At 41.2% G+C, this 21,047-nt stretch overlaps 1 protein-coding gene across 2 annotated transcripts in view; it reads right to left on the bottom strand.

Annotated features, from left to right (window-relative positions):
- Positions 1–19,643, bottom strand: part of PGAP1 (post-GPI attachment to proteins inositol deacylase 1) — an 81,141-nt gene extending 61,498 nt beyond the window's left edge. For both annotated transcript variants that reach the window (XM_036254691.1, XM_036254690.1), the window contains exons 1-3: positions 19,454–19,643; positions 13,471–13,624; positions 2,739–2,914 (exon numbers count right to left, since the gene is read on the bottom strand). In XM_036254691.1, the coding sequence (XP_036110584.1) occupies positions 2,739–2,914; positions 13,471–13,624; positions 19,454–19,600 (477 nt within the window). In that variant the 5' untranslated portion in view covers positions 19,601–19,643. The remainder of the gene's footprint in view (positions 1–2,738; positions 2,915–13,470; positions 13,625–19,453) is intronic.
- Positions 19,644–21,047: the final 1,404 nt, after the last annotated feature.

Below are 21,047 nucleotides of genomic sequence, written 5' to 3'. Positions count from 1 at the left end.
CCACATAGTGAAAGGTGTGGTGCTCACTGAGGCCAGATTCTGCTTGTGTGAGACATTTTTTTTTTATCCTCACCTGAGGACATTTTTCCATTTTTTGTTCAGATAGAGTGGGAGGGAAAGAAAGGGAGAGAGAGGGAGAGAGAAACATCAACGTGAAAGGGACACATCAAGTGGCTGCCTCCCTCATGACCTGACCAGGGCCGGGGACAAACTGCAACCAAGCCACGTGCGCTTAGCGGGAACCGAACCCGGGTCTCTCTGGACCGCAGGCCGATGCTCTATAGCGGTTGAGCCAAACCGTCCAGGGATTGTTTGAGACATTTTAGGAAAATCCAAAGTGTGAGCACAGACAGGTCATTCTTATGGTAAAGCCACTGGAAACAGAGTGGGTGTGCCTGACAGCTGGGTGAGGAAGGACCTCAGGGAATTACCAGGGTGGGGCAAATAGTGTGGTTGCTGGAGTACTAGATATGGGGCCCATCTGCCAGCCCCGTGGGGGAAGGGCTCACCAAAGGAACAATAAACTCTGCCAGCTCCAGGAGAAACTGAAACTGCATCTCTAGCTCTTGCCCAGATACTAAACAATTCAGTTCTTCCCCATGTCTCCAGTGCTTTTCAAGTTGCCTCCCCAAGGCTGGAGCCCAGAGGCAGTGAGTCTGAGTAAGTCCGTGTGCAGGCCCTTTGAGAGGATTGCCTGGGATTCCAACAGCTTCAGCCTTCCTCAGACTCAGTGTCTGCTGTTATTTACAGCCAGAAGTTATAGGGACTTCTCTTCCTGGTACTGGAACCCTGAGCTGGGGGCGTTGTGTGGGACTGGGACCCTTGCTCCTTGGGGAGGACCTTCATGGCTGATTTTTATCTAACACACATGGGTGTGAGACCAGCCCTTCAGTGCCTCTGCCCCTCCTTCCAGTCTCGATGTGGCTTCTTTAATTTTGCAGTTCTAGGAATTCCATTCAGCTCCATTTCAGGTGGTTCTGAATGATGGTTGTTCTATAGTTTAGATGTGGTCATGGGAATAGGTGAGTACAGAGTTTACCTACACCACCATCCTTACCGGAAGTCTCTTTTTGTTCTTTTTTAAAAATAGTTTCCAGCCCTGGCCAGTTTGGCTCAGTGGTAGAGCATCAGCCCATGGACCAGTGAGTCGTGGGTTCGATTCAAGGCAAGGGCACATACCTTGGTTGCGGTTGTCCCCAGCCCTGGTTGGGGTCATGCGGGAGGCAACTAATCGATGTGTCCCTCTAATGCCGATGTTTCTCTCTCTCTCCCTTTCTCTCCCTCTCTCTCCCTCCCACTCTATCTGAAGATAAACAGAAAATTATCCTCAGGTGAGGATAAAATAAAAAATAAAATAAAATAAAATAAATAAAATAAAACTAGTTTCCATGTCTCTGCTGAGATTCCCCACCTCTTCCCTTGTTACATGCATCTTTTACTTTATATCCTTAACTTTGCTATTTTCTGAGGCTTACATTTAAGCACTGTTAAGGAGGACACTAGAATAGCTCTTACTTTAGGACTGGAGTAATCCTAAATCGTGTCCTTTCTGGGGTCTCATTTGAATGCCCAAAGTGTTCTGCTCTAGCTGGTCAGATCTCCTATTTCCCAGTACCATGTGGCCTCTGAAATCTCAATTCAGCTCACAATTCTCTAATAGCTGTTTTGTGCCAGGACTTGTATTGTGGCACACCAAGAGAAGAAGTGGCTTGCCCAAGTAGGTAGTTGTATTTTATCTCTGACAATGTTTAGAAATGCTGGCACAGAATGATGTTAAGTCTGTTCTATTCCTCTTTTAAACTGCACTTTGGGTGTACACACCCATCACTTCCTCCTTTCTATTTCATTGCCTTGTAATTCTTGACCTGTGTATAAATAGCACAGCATTCAAAGACTAAAAAATGCAAATTTCTAGAGCTCCTATCTCTTTCTAGTTTTCTTATTTCACACATCTCGTCAGAAATCCAGCCAACTTCAGAAGCCCCCAAATTCCAGTTTCTTCGGTTCAGTGATACAGTGTGGTCTGCCTGATTTCCACCTACTTTCCCAAGGCCTAGAAAATGCTTCTAGGCAAAAAGGCAAAGTACTTATGGAGCTCACTTCATGTATTATCTTTCCTTTAGAAATCATAGTCCTTTACTACTTGGTTGTTGTCCAACACCTGAAAACATGTACTTCAAATATCGTGACCAGTTTTATAGTTGTTTACATAAGGAAGTGGTCTACTTTAGTACCAGTTATACAGTCATAACTAAAAACAGAAATTTATACTAATGGTTTTTAGGAAATACATTGCACTCCTAATTTATAATAGTTAAAAGAACCACCCCCCAAAAAAAAAACAGACTCCAACAAAAGACCTTTATATGGAAGCTTCCGCTTCCATATAAACAAATGATTTGAAATATGCTGAATTTCTCTGAAAAAGAAAGATTCTAGTAGGTTGATCACTATTGATTTTTTTTGGTTAATTTTCACTGGAGGATATTTTTTCCATTGATTTTTAGAGAGAGTAGAGGCAGTAGGGAGGGGGCGAGGGAGAGAGAGAGAAAGAAACATTAATGTGAGAGAGACTCATTAATTGGTTGCCTCCTGCACCTGGGATTGAACCTGCAACCCAGGTACGTGCCCTTGGCTGAGAATCGAACCCAAAATCCTGTGGCTTGTGGTCCAATGCTCTAACCACTGAACACGCCGGCCAGAGCTGATCGCTATTGATTTGCAAGTTTATCTCTTACCTTATAGAGTTTGAGAATTGTTTTAATGCATTCATGTACAAACTTAGTCTGCTTCTGAAGACTTCCACCATACAGTGCCACCAGTTCTTCATTGAAGTTCACACTAAAGAAGTCAAAGTGGTACTTGAAGTCAATATCTTCTGCTTTCCTCAGTGCAATAGAGCCAATAGAACGAACTGCAAAGGAAAGGGTACAGTGCACATTAAACAAAAAAAAAATTTTTAATGTTTTTATTGATTTTTTTTAGGGAGAGACAGATAGAAATATCAATGTGAGAGAGAAATTATCAGCTGCCTCCTGCACACCGCCTACTGGGAATTGAGCCGGCAACCCGGGCATGGGCCCTGACTGGGAATCAAACCGGGCCTCTCAGACCACAGGACAACGCTCAATCCACTGAGCCACACCAAAAAATTTTAAAGTTTCATCCATTTTTGTCTCTTAACAAATAACTTATTTCCATATCCTGAATATAAAAATCCTATTTCAAGATATCCTTTAACAGTATCAACTTAGAAGAGCAAACCAACCTAGAGGGTATATGCCTTGTGCCCTAAATATCTTTTTAAATTAAATAAAAAGTGAACAGGTCATTCATTCTCTACCTGCTTTCCCTTCAGTAATGGCAACAATAAATAAATAAAAGGGAGAGAAAGAATTCTTTGAAGAATAAGAAGCAAAAAATTTGACATTCTTGAGTATTTTAAGAATGAAAAAATTCCTACAAAAAAAAAAAGTCTGCCTGTCACTTGGTTTAGGTACACGTTTGATTTCTTTCTTTCTTACACATGATATCCAATCCATGTGAAAATCCGGACATGCTCTACCTTCAAAACGTATCCCCAATAGAGACTTCTCACCATTTCCACCACTACCTTCCTAATCCAAGCACCATCATCTCTTGTCTGAACTAGTCCAATAATTTAAGTGGTCTCCCTGTTTCCACTGTTTTAGACTTAACTCTGTAACCCTTTCACAGAATTTATTAATTGATTACATTAATTGGCTTTAAAATTTGTAGTGTATGGTATAGCAAACAAAATGCAACTGTTTTCCATTCATTCCATTTTTTAAAACGTGTACAGTTCACATACAGCTCATCATGAATAGTGTACAATCACAGAGTTATACAATCATTTCTGCAATCTAACTTTAGACATTTTTAAATCACCCCGAAAAGAAAACACTGTACTCATTAACAGTCACTCTTCATTCCTCTTCTCCTCCTATTTCCAGGAAATCACTAATCTACTTTCTGTCCCTATGAATTTGCCTATTCTGGACATTTCTATAAGTGGGATCATATAAAATACAGTCTTTTATGACTGGGTTCTTTCACTTATAATATTTTCAAGGTTCATCTACACTGTAGTATGTAATTCATGTATCAGTAATTCCTTTTTATTGCTGAATATTCCATTATATGGATATATCACACTTTATTCATCCATTCATTAGTTGATTGACATTTGGGTTGTTCCCACCTTTTAGCTATTATGAACAGTGTTGCTGTGAACATCAGTATACAAGTTTTGGTATAGATGTACATTTTAATTTGTCTTGGGTAGATATCTAGTAGTGGAACTGTTAGGTCATATAACTCTACGTTTAATATTCTGAGGAACTGTCAAACTGTTTTCCAAAGTGGCTGAACCATTTCACATTCCCACTAGCAATGTATGAGGGTTTCAATTTCTTCACATCCTCAACAATACTTGTTATCATCTATCTTTAATTTTTATTTTATTTTGAAATATATTTTATTGATTTTTTTAGAGAGAGAGAAAGGGGGAGGGAGAGACAGAAACATCAATTGGCTGCCTCCTGTACACCCCCAACTGGGGGTCAAGCCCTGAACAGGAATTAAACCAGCGGCCTCTTGGCGCATGGGACAAAGCTCAATTCACTGAGCCACACTAGCCAGGCATTATCATCTATCATTTAGATTATAGTTACCCCAATGGATATAAAATGATATCTCATTGTAGTTTTGATTTGCATTTCTCTGATGATTAGTGTAATTTAGTATCTTTTCTACTTCCACTCTTGCTCTTTTATAGCATATTCCCTGCATAGCAAAGTCAGAGTGATCATCTTTAAAAAATAAATCACACTTACTAGATTGGTTACAATTTTTTTAAATTAATTAATTTATTTTTGTTACAGATGTTTCTCCTTTTCCCCCCTCTGATTCCCTCCTCCCTCTCCCTCCCTGCCCTGTCCCCAGCTTTGTTGTCCATGTCCATTGTTCATGCATACATGCATATAAGTTCTGTGGTTTATCTCTCCCCCACTACCCCCTCTTATGGGGGTTATAAGTCTGTACCCTACTTCCACATCTCTGGGACTATCCCATAACTCAGACTGTTATGTTCATTATATTCCACAAATAAGTGAGATCATATGATACTTGTCTTTCTCTGATTGGCTTGTTTCGCTTAGGATAATACGTTCCAGGTCCCTCCATGTCAACTCAAAGAATAAGAGATCTTTCTTTCTTACAGCTGCATAGTACTCCATTGTGTATATGTACCACAGCTTTTTTATCCATTCATCTACTGATGGACACTTGGGCTGTTTCCAGATCTTAGCTATTGTAAATAGTGCTGCTACGAACATGGGGGTACATATATTCTTTCTGATTGGTGTTTCAGGCTTCTTAAGGTATATTCCTAGAAGTAGGATCACTGTGTCAAATGGCAGTTCAATTTTTAATTTTTTGAGGTAACACCATATTGTTCTCCATAGTGGCTGCACCAGTCTGCATTCCCACCAGCAGTGTACTAGAGTCCCCTTTTCTCCACACCCTCACCAACACTTGTTGTTTGATGATTTGTTGATGGTGGTCACTCTGACAGGTGTGAGGTGATACCTCAGTTGTTTTAATTTGCATCTCCCTGATGATTAGAGATGTTGAGCATTTCTTCATATGTCTCTTGGCCATTTGTATGTCCTGTTTGGAGAGGTGTCTATTTAGTTCCTCTGCCCATTTTGGTTACAATTTTTAAATCTGATAATTCCAATGTTGTCAAGGATGTAGAACAAAGGGAAGTGTAATGTACTATTTCTGGGTGTATAAGTTACCACAATCAATAAAAATAAAAGAGCCCGACCGGTGTGGCTCAGTGGTTGAGCATCAACCCTTGCACCAAGAGGTTGCTGGTTCAATTCCCAGTCAGGGCACATGCATAGGTCGTGGGCCAGGTCCCCAGTGAGGGGCATGCAGGAGGCGGCCAATCAATGTTCTCTCTCATCAATGTTTCTCTCTCTCTCCCTCTAAAAATCAATAACGTAAAAAAATATATATATTAAAAAACATCACCTCATTTTTTTAAAAGAATACATAAACTGTGTCATAGAATTATGATCCTATGACATACAACTTACAGAAAAACAGGCTTATGTGCTCTAAGATAAGAAGAATGTTCATTATTTATAATTGCCAATTAAGGTAAACACCACACATGTTCCAAAACAGAATAAACTATGGTATGGCCGTACAATAAAATAATACAGTATGAGAAAAATGAATGAATCATAGCTCATATGACAATTGGATGGCTTTTAAAAATGATTTAAATGTAAGAAGCCAGACACAAAAGAAAACATACTGAATGAATATATTTATATACAAAGTTTATAAATAGCCCTGAATAAGTAGCTTATATTAGAGATACACAGTTAGATGCTAAAACTATTTTTAAAAATCAAGGAAATTACTACCTTAAAGTTAGGATTGTGGTTACATCTAGAAAGAGGGATGGGAGTTTTAATCAGGAAAGAGAAGTTTTAAACAGGGTTTCCAGGGTGCTGGCAATCTTTTACTTCTTGACCTGGGTCTTGGTTCCATCAGGATTCATTTTACATTTTTTTTTTTTTTTAAATCCTCACCCGAGGATATTTTTTCCATTTTTTTGTACAGATAGAGTGGGAGGGAGGGAGAGGAAGGGAGAGAGAGAGAGAAACATCGACGTGAAGGGACACATCGAGTGGCTGCCACCCGCACGACCAACCAAGGCCGGGGACAAACTGCAACCAAAGTACGTGCCCTTAGCGGGAACTGAACCCGGGTCTCTCCGGACCGCAGGCTGACACTCTAACCACTGAGCCAAACTGGCCAGGGCTCATTTTACATTTTTTAACTGAATACCTATGTTCTATGCAGTTCTCTGTGTGTTGTATTTCAAATATAACGATTAACAAAACATCAGATTATATAATTCTTACCCAAAAACCCTCCAAAAGTTTCCCATCACACTTAGATCAAAATTCAAAGTGCTTTCCACAGCTTATGTAATCTAGCCTGTGGCTACTTATCCACCCTCATCTCTTTTCACTTTCTCTAGTCTCAGTGGCCCTAAATGTATCCAGCATGTTCCTTTCTCAGGCTCTTCCCCCAAATAGTCACATACCTCAGTCCCTTGCTACTGTCAAGCCTCTGCTCAAATGTCATTGCCTCACAGTGTCCTTTCCTGCTGACCCTGTTACTATTCCTTACTATGGTTTATTTTTTGTTCAAACTTTTAACATTACTGGCATATGTGTTTGTCTGTCTTCCCAACAAGAATATAAGTTTGATCAAGAAAAGGACATTATCTGGCCCCATCTGTTTTGGATCTCTAACTCCTAGAATACTGCCTAGCTCATGGCAGGTACCTCAAAATATAAGATAGATAAATAAATGTGTAATTAATTATACTAAATGTTGAAATATTTCTATTTTTATTAATAACCAAAAAAGCAGATTTTAGCTGAAATTACTTTCAGATTACTTGATCATTATGCCAGAAATAACTGCTATATCTCCAAGCCAACATTCAATTTGGAATCTGCGCATATAACTTCCCTATCCTCACCTTTCTGTGTTTCCCTCGGTATTTCTAGATCTAACTTTTGACATTAAATATTATATTAGTTTCAGGTGTAGAGCACAGTGCTTAGACATTTATATAACTTATAAAGTAATTACCCAAGAAGTCTAGTACCCCCGGACACCACACATAGTTATTACAATATTATTGACTATATTCCCTAAGGTGTAATTTATATCCCTGCAACTATTTTTAACTGGCAATTTGTACTTCTTTTTTAAAAATATGTTTTTATTGATTGGAGAGAGAGAGGGAGAGGGAGAAGGAGGAGAGATACAAACATCGATGAGAGAGAAACATCGAGTGGCTGCTTCCTGCACACCCCCTACTGGGAATAAAGCCCACACCCGGGCATGTGCCCTGATGGGGAATCAAACCTGGGAACTCTTGGTGCATGGGATGGTGCTCAATTCACTGAGCCACACAGGCTGGGCCAGTTTGTACTTCTTAATCCCTTTATTTTTTCACTAGTCTCCCCATCCTCCTCCCATTAGGCAAACATCAGTTTGTTCTCTGTATCTATCAGTTTGTTATTCTTTGTTATTTTGTTTTTTAGATAGCACATACAAGTGTAATCATATGGTATTCATCTTTCTCTATCTGACTTATATTACTTAGCATAATACTCTCTAGGTCCACTAATGTTGCTGCAAACGGTAATAAAGATTTCATTCTTTTTTATGGCCAAGTAATACTTCATTTTATATATGTTCCACAGCTTCTTTTTTTAATCCTCAACCGAGGATATTTTTGTATCTATCTTCAGATAGAGTGGGAGGGAGAGAGGGAGGGAGAATAGGAGGAAGAGAGAGAAACATTGACGTGAGAGAGACACATCAAGTGGTTGCCACCCACACGACCCCAACCAGGGCCGGGGACAAACTGCAACCGAGGTACATGCCCTTAGCAGAAACCGAACCCAGGACTCTGGTCTGCGGGCCGACACTAACCACTGAGCCAAATCGGCCAGGGCTCTACAGCTTCTTAATCCATTCCATTTATCTTTTGGTTGGAGCTTTTAAACCATTTACATTTAAAGTAATTATTGATAAATATGCAGTTATTGCCATTTTATTAATTTTTTCTGATTATTTTTGTAGATCTCTGTTCCTTTCAGTTGCTCTTTTCTCTTGTATGTTAATGACTTTCTGTAGTTTTGTGTTTGGATTCCTTTCTCTTTATTTCTTGTATATTTCTTGAATACTTCTGGTTTGTGGTTATCATGGGCTTCATATATACCAAGCTATGTTTATAAAAGGCTATTTGAAGTCGATGGTACCTTAGGTTCCTACACATTCTAAAATCACTACCATTTTTACTCACCCCCTCCATGTTTATGTTTTTGTCATTATTTACTTCTTTTGTATGTATCCTTAATATATTGTTGTAATTACACATGATTTTTCCATTTTTACCTTTTATCCTTTGTACTAACTTTAGTGTTGGTTGTTCCACTGTTCTTATTCTGTTCATCTTCTTAAATGATGTGTTCTGTGAAAATATTTTTCGTTGTGATATTTCCTCATTCATATTTTTAATTTTTTTTCTTCTTCTTAAAGAAGTCCCTTTAATATTTCTTATAATACTGGTTTGGTAGTGATTGACTCCTTCAAGTTTTCTTGTCTGTGAAGCTCTTTATCTCTCCTTCAATTCTAAGTGATAGCCTTGTTGAGTAGATTAAACTTGGTTGTATAGGTCCTTGCTTTTCATCACTTACTATTTCATGAGAGTCCACTATTTCATGAGAGTCCCTTCTGGTCTGCAACGTTTCTGTTAAGAAATCAGCTGACAGTCTTAGTGGTGCTCCCTTGAAGGTAACTAACTGCTTTCTCTTGCTGCTTTTAAGATTCTCTCTTTTGCCTGGCTGGCATGGCTCAATGGATTGAGTGTCGTGCCATGGACTGAGAGGTCCTGGTTCAATTCCCGGTCAGGGCACATGCTGTGTAGAAGGCAGCCGATCAATGTCTCTCTCTCTCCCTTACTCTCTCTCTAAAAAATCAATAAAAACATTTAAAAAAAAAATTTTTCTTTTTAATCTTTTGCATTTTGATTATGATGCCTGGTGTGGGCCTCTTTGGGTTCATCTTATTTGAGACTCTCTGTACTTCCTGTACTTGTATGTCTATTTCCTTCACAAATTTGGGGAAGTTTTTGGTCATCATTTCTTCAAATAGGTTTTCAATCCCTTGTTCTCTCTCTTCTCCTTCTGGTACCCCTATGATGTGAATGCTATTACACTCAATGTTGTCCCAGAGGTTCCTTAAACAATCCTCCTTTTTTTTTTCATCCTCACCCAAAAACATTGTTTGATATTTTGTTCAGATAGAGTGGGAGGGAGAGAGAGAGAGAGAGAAAACCATCAATGTGAAAGGGACACATCAAGTGGTTGCCACCCATATGACCCAACCACAGCCAGGGACAAACTGCAACTGAGGTACGTGCCCTTAGCGGGAACTAAACCCAGGTCTCTCCGGACCGCAGGCCAACACTCTACCCACTGAGCCAAACTGGCCAGGGCCTCATTTTTTTACTGTTGCTGTTCCTACTGAGTATATTCTGCTACCTTGCATTCCAAATCACTTATTTGATCCTCTGCTTCATCTAATCTGCTGTTGATTTCATCTAATATATTCTTTTTTTTTTTTATTATCCTCACCCGAGGTCATTTTTCCATTTTTTGTACTGATAGAGTGGGAGGGAGAGAGAGAAAGAGAGAGAGAGGGAAACATCGATGTGAAAGGGTCACATCAAGTGGCTGCCACCCACACGACCAACCAGGGCTGGGGACAAACTGCAACCGAGGTACATGCCCTTAGTGGGAACCGAACCCGGGTCTCTCCGGACCGCAGGCAGATGCTCTAACCGCTGAGCCAAACCAGCCAGGGCTCATCTAATATATTCTTTATTTCAGTTATTGTACTCTTCATTTCTGTCTGGTTCTTATGTTTTCTATCTCCTCTTTTATGTTTCCTGTCTTTTTGTTGAAGTTCTCACTGAGATGATCTATTCTTCTCTTAAACTCATTGAGCATCCTTAAAATCATTGTTTTGAACTCTGTATCTGGTAAATTCCTTGCCTCCGCATCGACGTGAAGGGACACATCGAGTGGCTGCCACCCACACGACCAACCAGGGCCGGGGACAAACTGCAACCGAAGTACGTGCCCTTAGCGGGAACTGAACCCGGGTCTCTCCGGACCGCAGGCCGACGCTCTAACCGCTGAGCCAAACCGGCCAGGGCTTGTCCTGTAGTTTCATTTGACACATTTATCTCCTCATTATAACTGCTTTCCATGTTTGTTACTCAGTAGATCTGCTACATTTCCCAGTCTTGGCAGAATGGACTTATATAGTTGGTATTCTGCAGGGCCCAGTGACACAATCTCCCTGTTCACTTAGCTGGGTGCTCCAGGGGTTCCTTGTGTGGGCTGTATCTGCTTTCCCATTGCAGCTGAGCCTTGATTCCTACTGTCATGTCTGTGTGTGGGATCGACCCTCTGGCTGACTGGCTGTGAGGATTGGCCATGATTACAGTGGACAAGCTATTGTCCGGGGTCTAAGGAATTCACTTTAGTAGGGCTGGCCATGATTACAGTGGACAAGCTATTGTCTGGGGGCTAAGGAATTCACTTTAGTAGGGCATTGATGCCTGCCAAACCCATCCTTTGGATGTGTCATTTGTGGAGCTAATTGGGTGGTGCTTTGGTGTGGTCTGAAGCTAGCCACCAGAATGTTGGTTCTGAGGCCTCTAGAGAGGGGCTCCTGTGCAGGCCAAGGTCAGCTACTGCTTGTGTCTGGCCTGGGGCCACCTAGTAGGAGCTACAAAGTGATCTGAAGTTGGTAGCTAGCCTGTGCTAGGCTTGGTGGTGCCTAGGAGTGGTTTATGCTGTGAACCAAGGACAGCTGCCACTAATGGAGTACCTGGGACCACTTAGCGAGAGGTACAGGGCACACTAAAGCCAGCTGCTGGTTGTTTGGGGCTTGTGGACCTTTGAGATTTTAGGAAAGTCTGCAGTGTAGGCCCAGGCCAGCTGCTTATATAGATCAGCCTCTGAAAAAGGTTTGGCCAGGCAAGTGAATTGGTTGGGGCAAGGGCTCAGAGAATTACCAGGGAACCTTGTTAGCCAGGTTGATGTGGAAAGCTCAAAAAAAACAAGTGCCTCTCTTTGGTCCCCTTGCCTTTAGTCTGGGAGAGAGCTGATCCTCAACCCCTCGCCCTGAAACCAGAAAATTCAGTTCCTCCCCATGTGTTTTTGGTGCTTTTCGAGCTTGTCTCTTCTGTGGAGCTTAGGACGAGTGTTTGAGAGTGAATCTGTGTTCAGGCCCTTTAAGGAGACACCTGAGTTTATAGAAGCCTTCTATCTCATCCAAACTGAGGCCCTGCTGATTTTCATAGTTAGCTCTTGTGGGGTCTCTTTATGGCACTGGTGCTCCATGCTGGGGAGCCTGGAGTGGAGCTGGGACCCCTTGCTCCTCAGAGGGGACCTCTCAGCTGAGATATCCCTCCCAATTCTTTTTTTTTTGGTTAATCCTCACCCGAGGATATTTTTCCATTGATTATTTAGAGAAACTCGAAGGGAGGGAAAAGGGAGAGAAAGAGATAGAGAGACATGTTGATTGGTTACCTCCCACACGACTCTGATCAGGACCGGAAATCGAACATGCAACTCAGATACGTGCCCTTAACTGGGAATCAAACCCGTGATCCTTTGGTCCGCAGGCTAATGCTCTAACCACTGAGAAAACTAGTCAGGGTATCCCTCTCAATTCTTTTTTTTTTTTTATCCTCATCCGAAGACATTTTTCCATTTTTTGTACAGACAGAGTGGGAGGGAGAGAGAGGAAGAGAGAGAGAGAGGGAAACATCGATGTGAAAGGGACACATCGAGTGGCTGCCACCCGCACGACCAACCAGGGCCGGGGACAAACTGCAACCGAGGTACATGCCCTTAGCGGGAACCGAACCCGGGTCTCTCCGGACCGCAGGTGGACGCTCTAACCGCTGAGCCAAACTGGCCAGGGCTATCCCTCTCAATTCTTAACCGCCACACACGGGTGTGGGACCAGCCCATTCTAAAACTCTGCCCCCTCTACCAATCTCAATGGTGCTTCTTCTTTATATCCTTAGTTATAGGAGTTCTGTTCAGCTAGTCTTTGGGTGGTTCTCAAGGTGGTTGTTCTATAATTTAGTTGTAGCGGTGTTTTTTTTAAATAATTTTTTTTTCTTTATTGATTTTAGAGAGAGAGGAAGAAAGAGATAGAAACATTGATGAGAGAGAACATCGACTGGCCACCTCCTGCATGCCCCCCATTGAGGATTTGGCCCACAACTTGGGCATGTGCCCTCACTGGGAATCGAACTGGCAACCTCTTGGTGCATGGGTCAACATTCAAGCACTGAGCCACACCAGCTAGGCAATTTAGTTGTAATTCTGACGTGGTTATGGGAAGACGTGAGCACAGCAGTACCTACTCTGCCATCTTGACCAGAAGTCTAAGTCTAACTTAAATAGCTTTGAAAGAAACCAATCTCCTCTCTTATTCAGCAAAACAGAAACCACTGATTTACTTCTCTAATTAATGCTTCAGGTTCTGTGCTCTGTACCCTCTATTTCCAATATAAGCTTCTTTCTGCTGATTCCTAAACCCCTATATCACCACTTTATCCCATTCCACTCCATCTTCTTTTTTTCCTTCTCCGTGGTCTTCAACATTCATGTATTTCTCACATGTATTTTTCTAGATAAAATGTCATACATTTGTGTTTCCAGTATGTCTAGCACAGTACTTAACACAGAGTATGTATCTGTTAAACTCTTCAATTGTATTTTCTAGCTTTCAAAACTTACTCCTGAGACTTACCTTGCTTATAACTTCCAGCATTACCAGGAAGAAAGAGAACTGGAATACCCGTTAAAGGGAGAATTTTGTGTTCTTCGGCATAGGATCCTTCTCCATAAAGATATAATTCATACGCAGGATAGCGCTTTGCCAGTTTCTTTGGAAGTTCTATTTTCTACAGCAAAAAAAAAAAAAGATAAAACAAAGAGTGCAATTTTACTTTAATCAAAGTTATTAATACAATTCAGCAACCATACCCAATTTTAAATTATACAAATAGTGCAATATAAAAATATTACTGATGATAAAACTGCACTTAATGCACATAAGTTCAAGTTCTACTTTTAGTTTATTCATATGAAGAATTAGTCTTGAATTATGTGAGTTTTGAACCATGCATTCTTTGGAAAATCATAAAATAGGACTACCTAAAATTCTAATAAAAATAAATTACTCAAAACAGCCAATGACAACAGAAAAACACTGGTAGATGTCAGCAAGTTACATGTTAACATAATTGAAAATTCATTTAATTTAGTATCAGTATCAATTACACTTAGAAATGATAAAAGCTTTCCATTATTAAATCAAATATTTTTTACTATTTTAAAATGTTTTGAAGCCCTGGCTGGTTTGGCTCAGAGGTTGGAACGCTGGCCTACAGACCAATGAGTCTCAGGTTCGATTCCGGCCCTGGTGGGGTCATGCAGGAGGTAATCAGTCAATGTGACTCTAACATCCATGTTTCTCTCTCTCTCTCTCTCTCTCTCTCTCTCTCTCTCCCTCCCTCCCTCCCTCCCTCCCTCCCTCCCCCTCCATCTGATAATAAGTAGAAAAATATCCTTGGGTGAGGAATTTAAAAAAAATGTTTTGTAATGTCTCTCCTTTTACTCAGGCCCAACTACATATTCTAGCTGTTGCATCATTCAACAGAAAGCAAGTCTGTTTTATAATGTAGCTTTCTGACCTTTCAACTTAATATGCTTTGACTTACAATGTGCTTAACAAATTAATCTGAATCTTATAACCACGTCTTGGTCAAGACAGGCACACTCTGCTTTGGTTTCTTTTCCTATCCTCCCTGAGGACATCTTTGCATTTACCTTCAGATAGAGCAGGAGGGAGAGAGGGAGGAAGAGAGAGAAACATCGATGTGTCACATCAAGTGGTTGCCACCCACATGACCCCAACTGGGCCAGGGACAAACTGCAACCAAGGTATGTGCCCTTAGCAGGAAACAAAACTGGGACTCTCCAGTCGGCAGGCCGATGCTCTAACCGCTGAGCCAAACCAGGCAGGGCAAGACATGCACACTCTTCTTTCCATAAACATTCCAATGAATTAGTATCTGTTTCAGTTTTCATAAATCAGGTGCATGGCTCGTCAGCAAGCCCTAAACTACTCGGCAATTCATATGATTGTATACCAAATGAACCAGTAATTCACATAAACTTTTTTCAACAACAACAAATATATATATATATATATATATATATATATAAATAAAAATAAAATCAGGTCTTAATGTCATCCCCAAAAGGTAGGCATCTGTAAAAGTGGTACTAAAGTATAAATTCTTCTGTTCCTTTTTTTCAATGAAAGAAACCATTTAAAATGAAATCAGTTACTTTGAACAGTAGATTTTATTTAAGTGACATCAATACATTTAATGATCTTGCCCAGCTGGTGTGGCTCAGTGGTTGAGCATTGACCCATGCACTAAGAGGTCTCCAGTTCGATTCACGGTCAGGGCACATGCCCAGGTTGTGGGCCCGATCCCCAGTGGGGGGCATGCAATCGATGTTATCTCTCAACGAAGTCTCTATCTCTCTCTCCCTCTCCCTTCCTTTTTCTCTAAAATCAATAAATGGAAAAAAAATTTTTTAAATAGATTTAATGATCTACCAGTGCTACACATACACTTGAAAAAAATTTGAAGCAAAATAGAGACAGACTCATAGATAGTGAGCAGAAAGACAGCTCTGGTGGTGATGGTGAGGGGGTGGGAGTGGGGTGAAGAGATTGAGCAAAAAAGAAAAAAAGAGAGAGAACTCAACGGACATGGACAACAGTGTGATGACTGTGGGGTAGGAGGTGGGGGTGGGGGGAGAGGAGTGGAGGTGGAAGAGGGCATAGAGGAGATAAATGGTGATGGATAAAATGAAAAAAAGAATACTCCAGAAGTCTCCAGGACTCCAGCTTGATACAAAGACTTAGGGACAACTGAATCTTTTAGACAGGTCTCTCTCCCTGTCATCATCTCCCTGCTACAATCCACAGGCCATACTGCTGTCAAGAAGTACCTTGTTAAAACATACACCTATGTGTTTCTTCACTGCATACTGAGATGATAAAGGCTTAAGAGAGAGGACCTTAAATCTGGCTCTAATTATTCTTATCTACTTTCTTATAACTTACATATGCCAGGTTTTTAAATTTATTTTTAATATGTTTCAAAAAATAAGATTCAATAGGATATACATGGTATAGACTCTCTTTCATACCTGTGGTTCTTTAGCCATCCAGTTTCCTACCCAAAAGGCAACTAATGTTAGCAGTTTGTGCTTCCAGAAATTTTTACACATGTATACAAAAAAACATGTTTATAGGTTTTCTCCTTTATATATAAATAGTAACATACTATACATACTGCTTATGCAGTGTATCCTGGTGCCTTCTTTATTCACAAATGCTATTCTTTATTTGTTTGGTGGGTTGGTTTTTTTTGTGGTGGTGTTAATCTTCACTCAAGGATTTTTTTTTCATTGATTTTTTTTTTTTTTTTAGAGAGAGTGAAAGGGAGGGAGGGGAAAGGAAAGGGGGAGGAGGGAGGAGAGAGAGACACATCAATTGGTTGCCTTCCACACTCACCCCAGACCGGGGCTGGGGATCAAACCTGCAACCCTTCAGTGTGCTGAACAATGCTCTAACCATTGAGCCACAGCAGCCAGGGCACAAATGCTATTCTTTATTCCTGCAATTTTCTTGTTTCTGCACTTTATGAACTATATACCCTCCATGGCCCAATTCACTGCCTCTTCTACAGTCTTCGACTACTAAGATGAACCTGAATGCTCTTCTGTGAAGAGCCTTGAACATACTACCTTACAGTCAAATTATAACATGTAGCACATTTTAACTATCTATTATATTCCTGTTGTGCCCCATTGCATTGTAAAGACATAAATTAAAGGCACAAGGTCTGATCCATCTGTAATTCCCTCTTATCCATACCCAGTATCTAGAATATACCTGACACAGTCATTCAATAAATGATTTGCTAAATAAATATCAGACTTAATAACAAATATGTGATTTGTATTTTCCAACATCAACATTTTCTTTCAAAGATCAATTGTTAGATCACATATCTGAAGACAGGCAAATAAGTTACTCTAGAAAACAACGCAGGTGTTTCTTCTCCAATTCTACAATATGCCCAAAACTGATTGTTACCCTACAAAAGCTTTGCCTTGTTGTCCTAAGACAAGAAGCTTTAAAGGATAATGAGTATTTTGCCTGATAGGCTAGTAAGACATTCAGTTAACTCTCAATAAGCAAATTGAGGAAAACCAAAGGTAGAGAATGAATAGAAATAATCAAACACTTCTAAATTGAAAACTTCATTTTTACCAAGAGTTTCAAATTCCTGTCCCACCTTCTATTTTTCAAATGGAGAATAAAACTGAGTATGTTTCAAATATTGTTCATTTCCTCTAACATTTGGCTAAAGAATATTCAAATGGGTAGTAAAAAAAGAAAGAAAGGCATCAAGAAAGAGAAGAAAACCCAGTGATGAGGACATCCCATCTAATGGATAGCAACCTGTGAACAACTAGAGAATTTACTATAAAATATAATTAAAAGTAAGCAATATATAAAATAAGTTTACAATATTTTTATTCATTAAAAACCACTGGTTCTTAAGAGAACAACTTCAGTTAACCAGAAATCTCACTGTACTCAAAATGACTCATTTCTACAGGCAGGTTTTAATTTATTTGTAAAATAGCACGACCTAGTATGTACAACAAAAGGACTAAGAGTCAAATATAAACACTGTAGAGAATTAACACAGCTTTTTACATCAGAAAAATAAAACTTTACCAAAAATGTGGATCAAAAATTCCTGCCACTATAATTATTACTGTACTAACAAGTTATTAACAGAATATGAAACTTCAAATGGGCAATTTGAATCAAAATAAGTAAATACAGACACAACAACAGGAAAAAAAGCCAAGTAGCTCTTTTGAATTAGCTACACTAATTTTCAGTGTCTTTTCAGTCAATTTTATGAGGCACAAAATGCATCTGTGAGGTCCATATGCTTTGTTCCCAACAGTAAGCAATTTCTACTACTGCAAACATTAAAATAGCTTCAATGATTGTGGGCAATCTAAAAGTAAGTGGGAATCAGTATACTGTTCCACAATAATTTTATTTTAACCAAATTCTTCAATGCAGTGCAGAACTAAAGTGACCTACTTCAATCTATTGGGAGTTTCCTAATTATTAAGCCATATAAAAATCAAAGGCGATTATAAGGGCTCTATTTTTAGTATTTTTTAAAAACCTACACTAGAAGCCCAAATATTTAACTATACATAGACTCTGATAAAAATAAACCAGCATATTCGCTTAGAAATTAAGAGACAACAGTAACATTAAAATCTTTTCCTGCAATAGCATCTGATATCAAATGCTTCCATCCTCGTATAAGCATTGATGCAAAACGAAGGTAAGAATCTCAACACAAGTAAAAGGTAAACTAGAATTTTGCCCATGGGAAAGGAATCTCATCAGCAATTTAAACCTTAAGCAGTTTTAAGATCTAAATAATAGCAGCATAATCAAATATGCTCCTCCAAAATGATCTATACACAGACGTAATCACGATCGGCATCCTTCACCTTAAAGAAAAAAAATCTGCTATGGTTTAAAAAGTATATTAGAAATGCATTTTATCAATATGCCTTATAGTACATATACATCTTATGGGGGGCTATTATAATATGTATTCCTTAATTAGGAGATGCATTTAGAAATAAAAGAATCATTGGGGAGACATTTCTTCGGGCAGTTGTGTGATTTGTCACAACCCCTTTTTACAGCTGGTCATGAATGAAATTCTAGATTCTCCTATGCCGAACTGATGAAGCAATTGTGACTGAAAATGCTCAAATGGAATGGGAGAAGTGGGGGCGGAGGGAGAGAGAGAGAAGGGCCGGGTCTCTCTTAAATAGCAAACACAGTGAGAAAACAAAAATAACACCATGAAATAAGATTTTGAATGCAAATGGTAAGGAGGCAACAGCATAAACACAGGTATGCATGCACACGCACGGACCCATAACCTACACAGCAGGAGGCTCCGCAAAGGAACCTCACTAGTTTTCCATGTATTTACCCATCGAGTTAGCCTTTCACACAGAGGTGCAACCCTGGAGTCTAACGCAGTCCAGGGAACTATGTAGCCAATACACACTCTGCAGAAGCTCGGTCCCTTTCTAGAAAAGCAAGAGCTGATATGTAAATCACTGGGCAAGAAGGGGAGGATTTAGGCGCGTGGGAAGCAAAGGAAGGTCCAGGGGCACCTGTTAAGGCAGGAACGCAGGGAAGGTGGGGTTTGGATTTCGGGAGAGAGGCTGAGGTTGCATCTCTGGGGGTGAAGGGGGTTGGGCGCGACTAGTCTGTAAAGCCTGTGCATGGCATTTGGGATGTGGAAGAGGCGGAGGGGCAGAGGAACAATCACTGGAAGGGCAAGGAGGGTGCTCGGGGAACTATCTACGAAACACCTCGCCGTACAGAAAGGACACAAAGGGCAGGTGAGGGGGATAATGGGGCTCTGCAGCCTTCCGAGGAGGAAAAGACAGAGGCGAGGTTGGGGTAAGGGGGTTGGAGAGGCGCGGGGAACCAGGGCAGAGGAAACCCACAGAAGGGCCAGGCAGGAAGAGCCCGAATCTCCGAGCGAGAGCCAGGTGAGGAGAGGGCGGAACCTCACCTGATACTCCGGGTACTCAAACATGTAGCTCATACTGCACTTGTTCTCCTCGAAGCCGAAGAAGACGTCCCACAGCCCTAGGGTGGCCATGAAGACCATGAAGGCATAAAACGCCAGGTTCCAGAGGTTGACAGAGTGAAGAAACATGGTGCCACCGCCGCCGCGGGGTCCTAAACCCTGACTGAGCGAGCCAAAGACGCCCGGCCGCCCGCGCGGGAGCCAAGCCCGAGCAGCGCGCGCTTGCGCGGACGCCCGGCCAGCCGCGCGCCCGCCGCACAGTGCGCCTGCGTGCAGCCGGCCCGCTGCGCCTTCCCCTTGGCCTCTGGTTGGGGAAGAAGAGGTGGTGATTTGCAGCTGGAGCGCAAATCTGAGCGTAGAAGAGAAGCAGAAAGCGGGGTGGGCTGGGCTGGAGGGTGAGGGGAAAAAGAGGAGGGGCGAGGAGAGGGGAAAGGAAGAAGGGGGCAGGGAAGGGCAATGAGAGGCAGGCTGAAAGGAAAGACAGGGTAGAGGCGGGCTACAGAAGGATGGGCGGAGCGCGGGAGCCCTGGAGGCGGGGAGGGGGAAGGGCTGGGGGTGGGTTAACCTAGAGACCGAGGGGCGATTACTGATGGTTAGCCGACGGCGAGGGGAGGGGGGACATCAAAGTCGTCACGCTGAAACACCTCTCCCTGCGCCGTTTAAAAACCCTTCCCGGTTCAATTTTGAAACGTCTCAGGCACCCGCAGTTGGGTTCTCCCAGCGGTCACAGCACACTCACAGCTCTCAGGACCAGTTAGCTGAAACCGGGGACAAATGGCTTTCTCCCCGTCTTTGGCCGCCGACGTTGGCCCAGTAGGTAACAGGGCATAAAAGCACCGGCTTATAAAAAACCGCCAGCAGGTCCTTAAGTTTGTTCTCGGTATACGATAAGCCTGCATCACAAAACCATCGCTGGTCTTTATAAAACGTTACCAAATTTTCCATTAACACTACAGCCCCAACAGGTATCTGCGTAATCAGTTTGACGCTGCCTGTATTGCTCCCCAAGAACCTCCACCTCTTGGGAAATTGGTTTCACATCAACGTAGGGATGCAATTTAGCTCAAGCTTCTACTCAGACTCCCAAGTGACTTGATTCATTTTGAAGAATTTCGGTTTGGTTTTGCACAAAGGAGGGGGTAAGAGCAGCTCAAAAGCCATTCATAATCATGTATAGCAGCATCAAAACCTGGAATGTTATGAGAAAAAAAACCCCACAGTATCACTCTTTAAAGCTGACCCAAGAGCATATGGTGTGTGGGGTGTGTGTGTGTGTGTGTGTGTGTGTAACTGCAAATTTCTCCTTAGAATTATTTTTGGTTCTGACTGAATTGGATTTCACTCGGGCTGATTTTCTGTTTTTTTGTTTTTGTTTTTGTTTTTCTGTGCAGAGGAAGTTTGGCTATGATACATAAAAATCAAAGAATTTTAAAACTAAAAGAAAGCTTATAGTTTATCTTATACAACACCTTGATATTCAGATTTGAGAGCACCTGGGATGTGGGTTGGATTAGGGAGGAGTTAGTGCCAGGGATGACAAATCATTTGGGGAAGGATTTAAGTTACACATTTAAAA

This window comes from Molossus molossus, unplaced genomic scaffold (assembly GCF_014108415.1).
Source record: "Molossus molossus isolate mMolMol1 unplaced genomic scaffold, mMolMol1.p scaffold_m16_p_11, whole genome shotgun sequence".
In the NCBI taxonomy this organism is placed as follows: Eukaryota; Metazoa; Chordata; class Mammalia; order Chiroptera; family Molossidae; genus Molossus; species Molossus molossus.
The sequence above is the reverse complement of the archived record's forward strand: the minus strand, read 5'-3'. Positions and strand labels throughout refer to the sequence as shown.